We start from the raw sequence: 18,883 nt of genomic DNA on the forward strand, positions 1-18,883 counted from the left end.
CACAGCATTTACCGCGCATGCGCATTAGCGGAGCCGCAACCCAGCACTGAGGGGCATCGGCACTGGAATCAGTTAAGTAAATAAAGAGTTTTTAACCATTTATTGACCACCTTGGGGAAAGGAGAGGAAAGAGAAAGGGGGGTGGGGCAGAGGGAGCTATAGTGCTAGGAATACAGCTTTGTATTCCACGCACTTATAATATCCTTTTATATTACAAGTCAACTCTCCACTTCTCGTTGTTTTCTCCCTTGTGTTTTCTATTTTTATAGTAATTTGAAATGGGCTGAGGATGCTGTAGAATAACTAGTTACTAATTTGGTGCATTTGTATCCAGCATGCTTCTCTATATACATTAGTTCTTAATTGAACTACATTTCTAATAGTACATAAAATTAGCAACTAGCTTATCGAATTAATACATCTAGTATACTTTAAATATGAATAATTAATTTTTTTTATTAGTAGATTTTAAATAGGCAGCATGGAAAACCTACATAACTTTAGCTGGAGGGAGGAGGATCTTAAAAAAAACTGTGTAAAAGCCAACTATTTAAAGGCCATATTAGTGTTTAATTTAAAAAGTTCCTTTAATTTTTCAATGTTGTAAAATAAGTTTACTTATCACTGGCATCCTTTCAAAATGTCTGTGAACATAATTTATTTTTTGCTTTTTGACTAAAGTTTCAATCTGTTAGTTTGGCCATGTGACAGGAGAGAACGGCTTGGTTTTGTTTGCTTATCCTACACCTTCCCTATAAAAGACTTTCACTGGCTCGTTCCTCTACGTTCCGCACACAGAATATAGAATGGACATAAGGAAATGTTTTACTGATGTAAAACAATACAATGCATGGCATATGGATCAGCAGCAAGCACATCCATTATTTCACTCACAACCGGTGACAATGTACATTTTATGAAATGTTATTATGCCTGACTTGTTTATTGCAAAGAAATGTCCAATTAAGCACAAAGTAAACACATGAAGTGGGGCTTTGAGTAGTTATATTTTCACTCATCAGTGTAGGGAACACCCAAAAATCCAGGCATTTCGAAAATCTGGTGCACTTACAGAGAACATACTTCAAACCACACACTCTGTACCAAATTGGAAGTTTGTTTGCATGTTATTTTTTCCTTACAGAGGAGTATGTGGGTTTTTAAAATTGGACCAAAAAGAACAACTTTAGATCACTCATAGACTACATAAAAAAATTAGCAATTTCCAAAATACAAAAAAAAAAAATCTAAAGTGTAATTCTTTATCCATAAGGAGTGGAGCTTTTTTTGGGCTCACTCTGGAAGCCTTGCATGGTAAGGGACCATACATCCCCTTTATAGCATGCATAAACACTGGATATTCAATTATTCTTTACAAGTATATATTCTATGTATATTTATAAAAACAATTTTTTTTTTTTTTAAAAACAAACAAAGCATTAAAAATTACTTAAAGAAGTCCAATAATGCTCCAAACAAGATGGCGGTCGCGACGGAAAGCAAGTATGGGACATGTCGGGCTCCCGATCGAAGTGGGAGAGTACACAGGTGTCCCACCTGGCTCCTATATGGTAATTAAAACCCTTTAAAAAAACACAAGTTGACACTGAAGACTTCATCTGATATCTACCAGACCGAGGAAGCTGGATTTGTTAGTAAAATGCATATCAGGAATATGACTGGACTATTATAAGTTACATGCTCTTTGAGTTTTTAAAGTGACACAAAAAGCACAGTGTTGCACTTTGTTTACATGGTAAATATGTGTGTTTATATTTTTAAAAGTGACACTACAAGCACTGCACTGCACTTTATTGTTTGCATATATAAGCGCTGTACTACTCTCTGTCGCATTTGTTTTGTATGTGGAGAAAGATTACATACTGTAGTAGTGTGACAGCAGCTGCTATTTAAAATTTGTATGCAGTAATAAAAATCACAAAGGGAGAAAATTTACTAAATAGCACTTTTGCACGACCACTTTTTTGTGATTTTAATATGATTTATGTGCTAGATTATTCTGCTTTCTAGTGAATATATATATATATATTTAAATAATTTAAACAATTAAGACTGTAAGTCACTGAGCAATATCTCTACATATCAAAAAAACTATGTCTGTCGCCCCTAAGGATTGGAGATTGTCATATATGTTAGAGAGAGTTTCCTAGAAAACAAAACAAGCATCTTAGCATCTATATACCTCTTGGGTATTGAAGTCATTTTGGCACTTCACTCTGAAAGCTTTTTTTTTTTTTTTTTTTAAAAGCATTTTCTCAGCAAGTAAATAAAGCATTAATAAATCATAAGGATTTCCCATAAAATGTATCCGACAGAAATATGGCTGCCTCTTAAGAAAAATTACAGTCGCATGTTACCATATGTCAAGCCTCTAACATAAAATTCTGGTCAAATACCAATGTACAATGTACTGTGGCGCCTTCTATTATGAGATATATGCTACTCCATGGTATAAATCTATATAAAAAATGAAATATGCAATTGCAAAAGATGTGAGTAACCTAGTCTTATTCTCCATATGAATATCTTCTGTCATAGTCACTCATAAAGTAGACGCTGACATATCTCCACAGATTTCCATCCGGCGTGTTATTACAGATGTAAGGAAATATTAGTAAGAGCTAGGTTTTGAAGTAAAATTGGAGATTTTCAAACTTGCAAATATTTCGAGAAACCCACTGCTTACTAAAATATCCTTGTCTATCTGCCACAGTGTCATTTGTGTATGTATTATTAATTTTGCTTTTTTTAAGTGAATTGTGTTTGAATATCCATCCATTCTAGAGTTCATAACCTAGCTGAATTTATTCTTTTTTTTTTTTTTTACGTGAAAGTAAGTTCTGTTTAAACACTGTAAGACGATTAATGGCAACATGAATATATGGTTAGCAAGCTTGATTTTGGGGTTAAAACATTGCTGCTAGACACTGTAGTTCTAATAAAAATGCCTATGTAAGCCTTGAAGTGCCTGGACCTTTCTTTGGTGACTATTAACTATTTCGTGGGCTTTGGTGCTGGCCACAGGTTTAGAAGCACCTAGGCTTTTATTAATGGATTGAGTGCAATTCCACGTTTTGGTTCTTAGTAAATACAGCTATCTCAACCTGCCCTTTAATTCAATTAACACAGTCATTCATATTCCGTGTACAGACCAGTAACAAAGCTAAATGTTACTGATATAAATTTGTAGAAGACCACTCTAGACCCATTTTATAGGATTCGGGAGCAGCTATCAGGGTTACAATGAGAATCGTGTTATGTTTCTTTATATAATAAATAGTTAGCACAGAGATATGGAATTTTTAGAAAAAAAATGGGCAATTCCAGGCCAATACAAAAATAAAACCCCGCAAACTATATCAAGCTTGGAATCTACTTTTAATCTCAAATATCAATCTACTAAAAATGGATTCTGGAACTGGAACTGAGGTTTGACAGGTTGCCTAGCAGATTAAAGATAGCCCAGCTATGTATATGGATAGTTTAAGCTTTTTAATTAAATGTAAGCCAAAATATACTATCTTGTATGTGGCCCAGTTTTAAATCTTTAAGTAGGACTTAGTATCATATCCCTAAGAACGGAAAGGATTTTATCAAAATATATTGCATTTGTAGGAAAAATTGTAAGAAAACCCAGTAACAGAGATATCTCATTTTTGTATTTCTGCATTTCTCTGAAGAAATAAACATTCTGCTCTATCCCAGCACACATCAGCATGCCTTGCCTTCTCATAACAAGATTAACGAGCACCACCATATTTGAGGTTGTACAGGCCACTGCCCACTGTAGAGATAGTGGGTTCTTCCATACTGTCAAAAAATGATATCGCATTGCTTGTTGATTTTCATTATAGCCTGTCATTAAAGTACACTAATACAAGACGGGGCTGGCAACATTTGGCTTTGGCTGTGTAATTCCAAGTGATAAGCTATGTTTCGTGAGCCTCCACGTATTATTATCATTATTGTAGCGTCAACATATTCAGCAGTGCTTTACAGTTTTAGAATGAGGATATTTAGAGGTGAAGACGGCCCTGCTCAAACAAGCTTACAATATGTGAGAAATTGAGGAAGACATTTAAATTCCCAACACTCATACTCTCCCGGAGCCACTTGTAAGGATTTCTACTTCATATATGCTCATTAAGTATGGCAGCACCAAATACTGCACATACTACCATATTATGGGAAATTGTTTAAGGAAAAGGGGATTGTGGACCACCAGCATATGCACAAACCCACTCAGTGTTGGCTACCAAAGGCTCCTGCACGATTCCTGCCTGTTACCACACTGTCTAGCTTCTTTTAATGGTGCTTCGATTCTGCAGCCCACAATTCCTTTATGCCAGTGGACTAGCAGGCAATTGCCCCCCTACAAGTCCTCAACTGCCCTAAACGTATCGGTCAAAAGGATTCTGTATGGATGGAAGTCAAATGATTACAATTGTTCCAAAAAAGATTTTGCCTAACACATGTCAAATCTCATATCCTGTAGCCTGGTGAGAAAACAGCAGGGAGATACGAAATGGATGTTTTCACATGCATGAAAGAGCTTTTGATAAAAAAAAAAAAAAAGTAAAATAATATATTTTTAAGGAAGTCTCCCTTATAAATATGGACAGTGTAACTGCTACTGTATGGTCAAAACAAATAATGAGTTCTGTCTTCCGCAGTCACTGTCAAACCCCATGGGCAAATAAAATCTGGAGTACGTTACCGTAAATAAAACAAGATCACATTGAGCGATGAAGAATCATCAACATTACAACATATTCTTGTCAAGCACTCAAAGTCAACCATTTACTCTAGAAGGGAACGAAAATCACCAGCGTCATGACAAAATTTACAGTTTGATCATAAGCCTTGTAATCACTTAGACAGGTGGCTGGTCTATTAAGTTCTTCTCATCGGGGAAACGAATGTAAAATGCGACCATCTGCTTATAGGAATGGTTAAATGTGTATGTCCACCAGCCTGTGCAATATTTTATCTGTGTTTTACATCTGAGGATTAAACAGTTCATAGGATTCAAGAACCACAATTAAAGATTATGTTGTAATAGGAGTTCTGCCATCAAAAATATATATATAATTAATCTTAATGATGGATAGATAAGGTATTATTGAAAGTTACTGTGCACGCTTTCATTCTAGCTGTTCTGTTTTAGTCTGGTGCAAAATCTTAATAATGTTCATGTATAATTTAAAAGGCATCCAGTGGCCCTACATAGAAAATTGGATTTACTGTTGAAATGGACATTAAATATTCATACAGCATTATCTACTCTGTCCAGCAGTGACTGTAATATTATTCAATGTTAGATGAAGACTTCCACTGTTATGTTTTAAGTACAGTAATTTACAAAAAATTGCATTGAAAGTATACGGTACCATAAGATTATTATTTGAAGGCATATTCACAGCCTAGATATACACCAAAATTAACATGATAGCTCAATAAAATTTTTATTGCGTCTGGGTCAATATTTAAAATGAATTGATTTATTTGAAAAATGAAAGCACAATGGAGCAATTTAAAAAAAAAAAAAAAGATTTATTCAGCTATAAATTAAGGCACTGTCATTAGTACATGACCTTTCAAAGTGCTTTATGGACAACACTTTTATCGTCACATGCTTTCTCAATAGGATGCTGTGACGAAAGCAACTTTGCCACTGGTTTTTGGTGGGGCCTGTTTGCCAGCCTCCTATCCTGGGACTATGGGCCCTGTGATATCCCATGTTCAAAAGCACTGTTTCTGCCCCTTGGACTTTTAACTGGAACAGATTCAAACATGAGGCGGCGGCCATCTTAAATTGTCCAGCAGTGTTTTGTCGTCGAGTGTATGGAACGGTTTTGGGCATGGGACCATGTGCAAGGTGGGGCAAAAATAAGACTTCCAGGAAATTCCTGAACCCCTGCCGATCTGGATGATTTTGGGATATGTTGTTCAGCCAGATCGGGGCTATAAGGGGAATCATTTATCACTATATTTTTGATATGCGTTTTCTGGATTTTTTTGTTTTTTGTTATTCTGTCTCTCACTGTTAAAATACATCTACCATTAAAATTATAGACTGATCATTTCTTTGTCAGTGGACAAACGTTCAAAATCAGCAGGGGATCAAATACTTTTTCCTCTAACTGTAGGTTTTGTTTTGGTTCAGAACGTCTCGGTACTATTTGATGTATTGTAACATAAAAATGCAATAATGTCATTTGAAAACAAAACACAAATTCCAACCACCACAAAAATACCATTTGTTGCTGTTGATCACATAACACAAATATACATAAGGAATGAATATTTAACAATCTCTTTTTTTGGCTAATGTTTTAGTCACAGTATTAGTCTTGTAAAAATTAAATAAGTTTTTGACTATCTTAATTGTTTTCCAAAATTTGAATTTAAATTAAATATATATGGGATTTAATGTTATCGTGCCTAACTATTTTTTTGGGAACGTACGCCGTTTTTCCAGCAATGCAACAAATGTATCAGTCTTTCCTTTGTTCACTTCTTTTTTTCTGTCACAATATATTTGTTGATCTTTGGAAATAGATAGTCCTGTGAAAAATGACTTCAGCTGGAAAAACACACTTTTTTAGACCAGTTTAAGAATAATTTCATCAATGTGAACAGATAATGGACCAAAAATAAAAGGAATTTTTTTTCAGAACACTTTGAGAAATCTCCCCCATTAGGTACAGGTACAAACTAAATTTTACAGACAGCACAGAATGAATACATTATGTTTGAAAGTCTGTGCTCGCATGCTTACAAACTAAACGCAAAGCAAGTAAGACAGATACAATGTGAAATTGTGAATATAAACTGAGAGGAAATTTACACAGTATAATATTTATATATACTAAAAAATATACTTATGGAAACAAGTAAAGGTGTGCTTACAGTACAGTGAGCAGAGATGCAAAAGGACGTTTTATTGTTAAAGGGTAATAGCACAATTAAAAGTGATTACACAACTGAGCTACAGTGGATGTGTGAATAATGGGAAGCAGAATTTCGGTATCATACTTGTTTGATTGGGAATGTAATGATTGAGCTAGGTCAGGGATAGGCAATCTTCGGCTCTCCAGATGTTGTGGACTACATCCCCCATAATGCTCTTACACACATAATGCTGGCAAAGCATCATGGGAGGTGTAGTCCAAAACATCTGGAGAGCCGAAGGTTCCCCACCCCTGAGCAAGGTAATGTGGTTGAATCAGAAGTAGTTTTGCAGACACTGCGCTTCAGATCGCAATAGAAGACAGCTGTAAAGAGGCAGTTGAGATAAAAGGTCGGGTGAACAATTAGGATAAGTGGGGAGATATTTACAGAGTTATTTACTAAAAGGAGAATTCAAAACAAATTCAAAGTGAATTTCAAATTTAAACAGTTATGATAGTATGAAAGCATAGCTGACTTAGATGTTTTCCATTTTAGTTACCTTGACCTTAAAGTTGAAGTTCGCTTACATTTGACCTTGAATTCTCACTTCAGTGAATAACCTTGTAGGTGTTATCACCATATTCGTGAATTTGAAAACTTACATTTAACATGGTGATTGAAATTTCAGGATGTTATAACATTAGCACTGTATGACATTATTAACATTATACACAAAGATAATGAAGGTTCACGGAAAATATAGTAAATACAGAAAAGTATACATACAAAAAACAATCCTTCATAAACAGTTTAAATACAAAATTAACAGTAGACATACTATCTTTTGGTAAATAACAAAACATAATGTTCATTATCGGGCACTAATTTACCACATATCTAAAGCATTGAAATTTACATTGTAGGTTTTTTTTTTTTTAAGGTAACGTTGCTCTTTTTTTTGTAAAGTAAATTAATTTGTAAGAATAATACAGTAAGACAGTCAATGTGTCATTAAGTTGTTATGGAACCATTGGCTGGATTACAAAGCTTGCTCCTTAGGGCAATCTATGATTAGTAAAGTGCCAAGCATCCCATGGATTTCAGAAGAAATTTTCAGAGCTGATTTCTAATAGCAACCTGACTGTATATCAGTGTACATTACACAAGAACGATTAAACTAATGAGCGTTCACGCATTTAAATCATAATTATTCTTAAACAGATTTACATTGGTTTTGCATTTTATCTCTGCATCATTTCAATGCTGAAGAACGTGGTTTCATATTAACCTTGCTTTGAACAAGACACAGAAACAAAACAATAACTTTGTGAAATATAAAAGAATGCTGCGGGTGATCAAGAAATCATTTAGGACAATAGGGCTATGATGCTAATATGGTTGAGTTAAAAGCAGTGAATGAATAGTGATGGTGGGGTGGGTAAAGCTAAATTTGAATATACACTTTTTAACATTTATTAAGAAGATACGTTTAGAATATGGTTGACCAACAGTTATCTTTCCAGTCTGCATTGTGCTATGCCTTCAGTAATGTTCTGCCAGGCACAAGTTGGCAAACCATCAGGGGGATGTTGTTACACTAAAGCTGGTCATTACACGTTACTCTTAAAATTATGTTTTGCTTTCAAAATTTATAAATTTATTTTGACCAACATACAATAAAATCTAAAAATAATCATACATGGAAATTTCTCGCCCTACGTGGGTAAGGAGAAATGCCCTGGCAAAACTGGGCAGGCTAGAAGGAAAATAATTCACATTTGGATGAGCAATCAGGCAATGATGGGTTAGACTACATACTACGTCCTTGCCTAGAGAAACTCAGCTGCCAAGCACAGGGTAGAACACTGGCACATTCTCAGTTATGATACTTAAGTACCTCTGCTGCAATACAATTAATTCTCGTTTCCAGGTTGTTTCGAATGGATTTATGTATAAGTTATATATTTATGTATCTATTATCAAATGTACAATGTTCAATACTGCTGTACTTTCTGAAAACACTATTCCATTTCTAGATATAATAGTTTACCATGATAATGTAAAACGCAAAGCATGGGTTATGGTGTTTTCTGAGTGCAACCTGGAAAAAAAAAGTAGTTTGTGTTTATGCTTAGGGTTAAAATATATGTCTCACCTTCTGATGCTTCTCAAAGTGGAAGATTTCCAGCATGCCATGCGGCAGGATAGTATGTGGCCTTCCATGGTGCTTGACAGAACCATGTTCAATTTGTATTGTTCTACCACATGGTTAGATCAAGCACAAAGGAAAACCCCATTAAGAGTCATAGCCAGTGTTAGGCAAAGAGAGCAGAGCGTTGAGAAAAGAAGCACTGAGAAGCATAAGCTGCAGATTTTAGACAGTTGCTGACCACATCAACCATGCATCAATAGCTGAGATGGTCAATATTTCTGCCCTTTGTGGCAGCACCTTTTAGATTTAGAATCTGTTAGTGTATATGCACAAACAAAATATTCAAAAGCAGACTCTGCAATGGAGGACGGAGTGGTTGTGATTATCATACAACCCAAAACAAAAACTGCGTATTAACATTCACAATGCTAATAAATAGAACAAAACAACAAATATAATTGAAACACGTGAAAATAATTGTTTCACAAAACATTAAATCTGCTTCTGTTTAGAATAAGGACAACTAATCTGGAGTTTCCCAGGTCTTGTGAAAAAACAACTCTAATGACACATGAACAAAGGAAGGTTCACACAGAGCTCTCTGGCTCTCTTTGAGACTCGTTCTTAGATGATAGCTATGTGTGTACCATTCCCTTCATCATACAAATACAAAAAAAAAAGTCCTGTGCTCAAACTCCAATCACTCCCGGGGCGGCAGCAACGACCATAGTACACACAAGCCCCAATACATACAGTAAAAAACAAAGAAAAAAGTTATCTGTGCTCTTCCTAAATCCCTATGCATAGTTAAACAAATGGAGGTTATTTAGTTTCTCCAATGGCCATGAGAGAGATTAGCCCACCTGCAACATCAAGGCAAACCTCTCAGGTGGGTCTTAATCAAGGTGAATAGTGTAGGACCCACCTACACTTTAGCCCACCTGACATGGCAGGTGGGCTAAACTCTCTCATGGACATTGAAGAAACTAAATAACCTCCATTTGTTTAAATATGCATAGGGATTTGGGAAGAGCGCAGGTAACTTTTTTCTTTGGTTTTTACTATGTGTACAACAGTAGCTGTTAACCACTGGCATCACTGCTAACTGTATTGAACTCACATGAAGGCCTTCCCATTATTTTCTACTGCAAAACACAGAATGTACATTTAAAAACAAATGTAGAGATTTAGGTTTCCATTGACTATCGCAAAAAAATTCTTGATGGAAGTCAGCAACTGTTTATTAACGTTTGGTATACTTCGGTTTGTGTGGGTGTAAACCATGCATTTGGCACCGTTTGGCAAACATCTGGTTTATTATTTATATCATTCTCTATCTCAGTGCTTTGCAAATACACTGATGAGTGGGATGGGAATTTGTTTTCTGACTCCCACTAGACGATTACCAGAATTATAGCTCCACCCTTCTTGAAAACTGGAAAATATTCGTTGACATCGTTGACATCAAGGTAATTATGCCTCCTGACTAGTGATAGTTGTTCTGAACTTTGATGAAACTCACTTGTAAAGCACTACATACTCAGATGAATGCTTATTGTTTTGTAGATAGGATGATGTACTTGCTTTAGAATATATACTATATATAAAATAATATATTCTAAATTTCAGACATGCTCTTTAGTTTGTATTCAACATGAAACAGATGTCATAAATCATATGTGAAAATAGATGTATATAAGACAATTGATCTGTGTGTATAAAAAAAAACCACTCCATACACCATAACCACTAAAGTGTGGTTATGGTGCCAGGAGTAATCGTATGCCCCTTCATTGTAAGTAATGTAAGGTACTGCTTCCCGTCTCCACTACTTCCGATCGAGAGCTGTGAGCTCCTTGCTTAGGAGCTTCTGTCAGCTCTCCTGTGCACCACCAGCCTTAGATTATGCAGATAACTGCTGGCTTCAGTGAAGGCACAGAGTAAAAACATTTTTAAATGGTTATATTTGTATTGTTACCTACAATGGGGGGGCGCCAAGGCACTCATGCACTATAACTACTGCAGTAACAGTCTCGCGGGATCCTCCAGAGACCTCAATGCTGCACTCTTGCACATGCACGAGAGTACAGCAGTGACATCGGCTACAGGCACTGAAGCACCAGTAGTTGAAGAGGAGCAGAGAGAGCAAGATGGTGTGTCCGCGAGGGACAGGTTCAGATAAGTAATCTCACCCTTACCTGCAGTTGCGTTTTCGAATTTGACAAAGTCCCCAGACGGCGACAGTGCCACTTTAAGACAATTTTTTTACCGAGATTTGGTGAATTTACCCCAAACCACTGGAACTCAGATACTCATTTGTTACCAAGACAGTTATTTTTCAGAAAAGCTCAGGTAAGGCATTTTTTGTCACTTGTTATACAACATATTTCCTCAGTAAAAATGGAAGCAAAACAATTAAAATGTAAACCAATCTGTTATTTAGATTTCACATGTCTAATTATATACCCAACAATTATTAAATACAAGAGAGTCAAGACTTTGTCGAGGTTCATTGTTTTCCATTATTTTTATTATGTCTTTGAGATACAAATCCATCATCTCTTTCCTAAGCTAACATAACTTGTTGTAAGCTGAAAGGTTTGGTTTAGTACCGGGTTAAGCATAGTTACATAACTTGAGAAAAGATTTGTGTCTTTCAACTTTCTCACATTTTTCGCTACTATCCCAAAACTAGGCAAGAAAAGACAGTTTGAAGCTCTTTCCAAGATTTCAACAATAATTGTTGACTTAGAATGGGAGTCAGATCTCTCCTTGGATCGAAGGTGTTAACCCACATATTAAATATTATATTCCTGAATATTATATTTTTGGCAATAATTCATCCAGTTGATGTTTAAAAACCTGCACAAACTCTGATAAAACCACCGCTTCAAGTATAGAATTCCACATCTTTATTGTTCTTACTGCCTTTGCCTTAGATTAAATCTCCTTTCTTCTAGTCTAAGTGTGTGACCTCATGTCCTATGTATAGTCCTCATTATGTGTAGATTTCAAGACAATGGTTTGCACTTGCCCTGAGTTTATTTGTACAATGTTATCATATCAAATGCTATATCTAGACCCCTCCCTGCACTTTTTTTTCTTGTGTCATAATATCCTTTTTTTGGAACAGGTGCTCAAAAGCACATATCATATTCAAGGTGTGGTGTTACCATTGATTTGTAAACAGGCAAAAATTGCATTTTTCATCCCAAGAATCAATGCCCCTTTTTATACATGACAATACCTCACTGGCCTTAGCAGCTGTGTGTGTGTGTATACAGAATTTAGCACACTCACTCAACCGTAAACTAGCTTCAAAACCACAAAATATATGTTTAACTTATTTTATTTTACAATTAGATTTTCTTGCGGTTAGAGCACTTCTATTAAATTCATGTTCGGACTCTGGATTTTTCTTGTTGGCTTTGCCTTTGGTGTTTAAGGTGGTTTCAGTTTGTCATTGATCGAGTAACAAAGATCTCTACATGCAAGGCTGATAAAGAAAGTATTTTAACATGGATTTTTTTTATGCATCATTACCTAGTAAATGACTTATTGTGCCACAACACTTAGTTTTCCATTAAACAAAAACATTTCAGATAGGCGTATTATATTATTTTTGGCAGCCAACATGAAGTCAATGAATTACGACAAACCACCCATCAGCAGCTGCCGAAATTTATATTCTGAACGCCAAGCAGGAAAATTAATGGGAAAAACAGGTAGTAACGTCAGTCTTGGCATTGCTCACAGATTTTACAACTTTAAAACTGTGTTGATATTTCTATTGAGCATTGTGAACAGTACAAACACTGATGAGGCAGCCTGTCAAGAGGACAAGAATATCTGGGAGGGATATGCACTGAACAAATATACACTGAATTTATATTTGGCCTCTTTTTTTCTTGCAGCACTTCATTTGGCCACTAGGTGCACGCAAGACCCAGCACTATAATAATAAGACTTAAAACAAACAAACAAAAAATGACAACAGAATGCACACAACATTTAAGGGCTATGCAATCTAATTATCATATGTATATTAAAAAAGAATTTCAACATATTCCACAGTACAATCCATACCAATATAGTCCATTTACCTACCTGCTTGTCTAAATGCACTGATATTGAACACTGCTTACACACTTCTCAAAATTCAGTATGTTTATGTGTATGTTAATATTGAATTTTATTGCACATAGCAAATGCAATAAAAACACTGGATATAAGTACTTAATATATTATATTCAAAGGAATATGCAGTGTATAGGGTTATATATGTAAAAGAACCAATGCGATATAATAAGTCTATGTTTATATGGTTTATGTAGAATATGTAAATAGGTACACGTGTATACAACATGTGTATACTTGCCGTGTGTTTATGTATAATACATATACAAAAATACAGCATACTATAATTTATAAAGTGCCACACGTTCCGTAGCATAAATTATACAGAGAAAAGTGTTCAAAATAAAAACACTGAAAAAACAGTCATGTTTTCAAAGATCACTGCACAGGCGCAGACATTTTTAAGGGATTGAACTGTAGATGCACCATCTACAGTTCAAAAGTGGTAGTGCAACAGATGCATAGCTTCGAATTATCACTCATCAGCAAATATAAAGACACAGTTTTTCTAAAATAAAATTGCAACATATTGTGAAAATACAGATATATAGTTTACCTTGAAATATAACTGTAAAGCAAATAAATAAGACAAAACAAATCATACACTGAACAGTGGGTTGAGAACCGAGTTGCAAAATAGAAAATCAGTGAAAATTCTCCAACTTTGAACAACGATAACAAGAATAATTCCCCAGTCAGTTATTTACCCATCAGAGCTGATTAGAGAATAACCAAATATGGATTTGCTTAACTTTTACATTCTAATTGCCCAAAGTGAATAAACATGCTAGTCATTTATTGTAATTCATTATTTCTGACTTTTTCTTAATATATTCAACTGAAATAATGTGAAATACTGTAGAAGACATAGATGCTTAGCAGAGAAAGCAGTAGTTTCTGTTGTTTTGTTTTTTCCATCAGTATAATTGGTTTTGTCTAACCAGATTTGCCAAATGTGATTTAAAAAGCTGCCCTATAATATCCATTACAGAAAACACTGTCTTGCTTATTTGATTAGAGGGCTCTCTGGAATGGATCATATCTGAATAGAAAAGACAGTGCTGACCGAGATAAATTAATTACCTGTACAGCGGAACTTCTTGCTCTTGATTTGGCTGATGCGTTTGTTTGCGAGGCGACGTGGGCTGGTGCAACGGGCGCCGCTGGTCTCTATCGGATTATCTTGCAGGTATTCAGCAAGCCACTTCAAATGGCAGTCGCACACAAATGGGTTCTGAGCTAAATGTCTACAGGAGAGAAGAGATGTTTAGTCAAAGTTGACCTGTGACACTACTCTGCTACACTATATTCTGTCCAGGAGAAATTCTTTAAAAAAAAAAAAAAAAGAAAAAAAGAAAAAAATGGAAAAATAATTTCTGGAGACTCTTAGCCAGACCTTAAATATAAATTTAATTTAAAATACCAGATTTAATTTGTATTTATTTTTTTGTCACTCAGCTATTTTGGGCCTACATTTCCATATCAGTGTAAAATATGCATTATCTTAGTTCCAGTGTTCTGTGTATTTTCAGTTTGCTTCGAAACCTAGAGCATCAGTGGAATTATTACTGCGGCAGCAGCCAAATTCTCAAAAATTATTGCTCTGGTGGAGAACAGGCACCATTCTCCTTAAAAACACAGAGGAAAAAAGCAAAGCCAGGAATATCCCAGTATAGAATCATGACCTAGCATACTAAACCAAACAGTGACTTGTGAGGTGCTTTCTAGTTGCTTACATAAGTCAGGCCATATTAAAAAGCCAATTTAAAATACTTTCCAGCAGAGAAATCTTGAAATTTCAATTTTGAACTTGGGTAGACAAGAAAATGCTATTCAGCAGGCAGGTAGCCCTTATTCTGAATCCCTGTATTTTTTTATTTGTACATTTCGGTATCGTTATAAAATGACAAGTGGGACTTAAAGTAATACGCCTGAATCAATATAGCAAGCCGGCTATTATAATTCACATCCATATCAGGGAGATTTTCTAAGTTTCTCATGCAAGTGGATTCTCCAGCATTCCCATGCAAATGAATGAGTCGAAGATGCCCTTCAGCATGGCTAAGGTGATTTCAAAGCATCAGATACATTTTAATAAAAAGAAGATTGGCAATGTGACCGTTTCGAAGCTCGTAAATCCGGTCAACATCCCATCAATTCTAAAAAACTTTATGGCAAAATTACACATTGCAGTAATATTAGTCATCAAAGAGAATAGTAAAATCATGGAGGTGTATCGAACATAATGAGTGAAATAGTAGCATCACAAGAGATTATATGACTTCGAATAGAAGAGCCATTGTATGTAGATTGAAATGGCGTCTGACGTGCAGGCGGATACGGGGAAAAAAATACTGCACCTTGGAACAAAAAGAGAAGGAGGCATTTCTTCTCCAACAACTGAATAGACAAAGACATATGCAGACATTTTATTACATTTATTTTATTTTGTAAGAAATCTAAAGCACAGACCAATCAATGCTATTACTAACACACACACACACACATACACAAACTTTGTAGAACAATATTCAAAATATCTGATAGAACAGAGGGACATTTTATTATTTTAAAAAGGATTCATATTTCTTACACGCTAAAGTTCTCTATCTACATACAAGTATAATATCTCTTTTAAAAGTCCTTAGCCAAAACTAGTAGACTTACCATCGTTACTGCTAATAAGAGATCTCTCCATAATTATATTTTGCAGCACAAATAATTTAATTGGGAAAATCTTGATTCTGAATAACATGTACATGCCTTATATGCATAGATTTCAGTGGTAGAAAGAGTATACAGGCACTCCAAGTATTTTCAATTTTATTTATTTGGATAAATGAAACACGGGAACGTTTCGACCCCTGAAAGAGTCTTTGTCAAACCTTTCAGGGGTCAAAACATTGCAGTGTCTTACTTATCCTAATAAATACAATTGAAGATACTTGGAGTGCCTGGATCCTCTTTAACCACTGATATCTACTCCCTGTGGCTGGTGCTGGCCCTTGGTCCAGTTTAGCACCCGGATCTTCACGTGATTGGAGTGCGGTTTGTTTTTTTCTCTTTTTTATCTGCACAGATTGTCATAATAAAAATTTAGCTTAGTCACATTATGACAAAAATACTACTTTAAAAAATAAAATAAAATACTACAAAGGTAACAGCTATGTAAGGTAAATCTCTTGGCCCCTTGTGTTAAAAGAAAGAATTATATAGCATTATTTTATTATCTGACATTGTGCACTGTTTTCTACATTAACCTAAACCAGGACCTCTTGTTTATAAGATAACATTGGTTTACTTACAGAGTCTGGATCGATTGAAGAGGAGCAAAGAGACCCTTGCTTATAGTCTGTAGTTTGTTATCGTACAGCGAGAGCAAGTTCAGATTTTGAAGATCTTGAAATGTGTTTACTCTCAAGCAATTGATTTTGTTGGCGTTCAGGAGTCTGTGGAAAGAAAAAAGATTTAGATTAAATCTGTGATATGCATTAAGACAAATTCATTATTTTAATTTGCAGTTAAATGTTTGGAAGGAATTTACAACCTGGATTATGCAATTCAGTATATGTATTTATATATATTTATTTATTTAATTTATTCTTATTACCTATACCTTCTGTTCTTTGCTCTGCTAAATTACCATAACTCTAATTTCTCCCATTAAATTATATTTACAATAATTAAACGTGTCTGCAAATTTTATTGCTGTGATTTTTTTTTTATATATTTACCGGCTGCTGAATCTATTTAAATACAGTAAAACTCCAATAAATAGGATTAGTCTTGCATATATATGATGACACAATGATAAAATCCTATTTTCTACTGGTACATTTATTTTCGGTCTAACGTATTGGTGGCAGCTAAATCTCCACTACTTATTCTGCAATCTATAATTACCATGATTGCTAGAATGCACTTTTTTTTCCTTCAGAAAATAAAAAGTGATTTTCATTAATTTAACAAATTTGTTCAGTATTTTATTCCTTAAAAGCAATTTCCCATAAAGGGATTTCTAACATGCAATGTTGGATTTTACCTTGGTGCAATAATAAAAGCTGGCTTAGTCATTTAATCTTTATCAAATAGAAGTAATATCCTTCCATTCAACCAAAGAATAATTGTATGCGTATTATCCATTTTAAGAAGTTAAAACCATTCAAATAAAGATTATCTTGCAGATTTAGAGATGAAATGTGTAAAGACCATTCATCGCACGACTTTCTTGCAGTGATACGACAAAAGAATGAGCTGCATGTGTTAGACTTGACCTACTGTGTTGTGATTGGCAGACGTCTTGGCAAAAAAAAAGGATTCCAGGGAGTACTTGTAAGTTTGCCATTAAATAAAAAGGCAGGGTGTCCATATTGATTTAATTTATTCAGTGGCCCAAGAGAGTCATAACATTATAATATTGCCTTCTCTACTGAATATACTTGACTAAGGCTAGTTTTTATAGAATTATTTGATCTCTTTATGTCAGTTCAAAATTGATGCTATTAGTTCTCATTTGTTGTGACATGGCACTACTTCTGCAATCTAGTGAGGACTAGAGAAGCTGAACTTCCCATGCTTTTGCTTACTGTTAGAAGTTCAAGATAGATTAATTGCAGCATACTCTTGGCTAGGGTCCACATTAATTCTAAGATTGAGAGAAATTGGCTCTCATCGAGACCATTCTAGTTAAGTAGGAAAACATAACCAACTTGTGCGGAGTGGCAATTTTTTTTTTTTTTTGTGCAGGTGAGTACAAAACAATTTCTAAACGCCACAACAGCATACACATTTATAAACAAGCGAAACAGTGGCAGGAAAAGCTATGCACATTTTTATATTATGACCAAGTTTAGTGTTTTACCATGTCTCAGAGTAAGACAAGCTGGGTATCCGGAGTAAAGAGACATGTGGTCGTTTGGGAGTGGCGATTTTTAACCAAACTTTTAAATAACCAAATATTTAAAAAACATGAAATAGCTTATACATTTGTGAATATAACTTTTAATGACAGCACAGTTAAACATATAACAAAAAAAAGATAATAATTAAAAATAATGCTAACTATGCCGGCTCTAATAACAGCATTCCTAACAGTGTGTTTCCCATTTAATAAGATGAATCCAATCTACAGAGTTGTAAATTCTCGATTAAATCTAATCAGGATGCTTTACTTCCAGTTGTATAACAGCAGGTCGAAGAAAACCAAATGCAGGCTATCTACATTCTTTGCATCTATTCTAGGTCTTTGACATCTGCTCACTAAGAAAAAAAAGAGCATGTTCCTAACATAGGGTGTAGGAGGGGAGCAAAGATGTTCAGTATCCACATCTGTAAATGAAATCAAATGCCATTACAGAAACTAACAGCTTCTTTTCATTAAAAGAGTCAATCAAATCTTACTGACCTTGTCAATGTCACATGCACAGGGGACACATTGTAATCACGCAGAAAGATCTTTCACAGCATGAGATACTATCTGTCCTTACCAACAGAATAGATTGTCATTAAACTTAACACAGGTCACGTATAATGTGTTTGCGTACAATTAAATATCACAATAGAAGCCAGTGTTTTTGTCACTCAGAAATAGCGTTTTATACCATTTACTACCTTTGGGTAGCAAGTGAAGTATCCATAATTAGATGTCTCAGCAGGTTACTAGAGCAATCTTTGTACATT

At 34.9% G+C, this 18,883-nt stretch overlaps 1 protein-coding gene across 2 annotated transcripts in view; it reads right to left on the minus strand.

Annotated features, from left to right (window-relative positions):
• The window catches only part of SLIT3 (slit guidance ligand 3), a 658,792-nt gene that overhangs the window by 118,005 nt on the left and 521,904 nt on the right, over nucleotides 1-18,883 (minus strand). For both annotated transcript variants that reach the window (XM_063447449.1, XM_063447448.1), the window contains 2 exons: nucleotides 16,510-16,653; nucleotides 14,288-14,451 (listed from right to left, as the gene is read on the minus strand). In XM_063447449.1, the coding sequence (XP_063303519.1) occupies nucleotides 14,288-14,451; nucleotides 16,510-16,653 (308 nt within the window). The remainder of the gene's footprint in view (nucleotides 1-14,287; nucleotides 14,452-16,509; nucleotides 16,654-18,883) is intronic.

Source organism: Pelobates fuscus, chromosome 3 (genome assembly GCF_036172605.1).
Source record: "Pelobates fuscus isolate aPelFus1 chromosome 3, aPelFus1.pri, whole genome shotgun sequence".
NCBI lineage: Eukaryota > Metazoa > Chordata > Amphibia > Anura > Pelobatidae > Pelobates > Pelobates fuscus.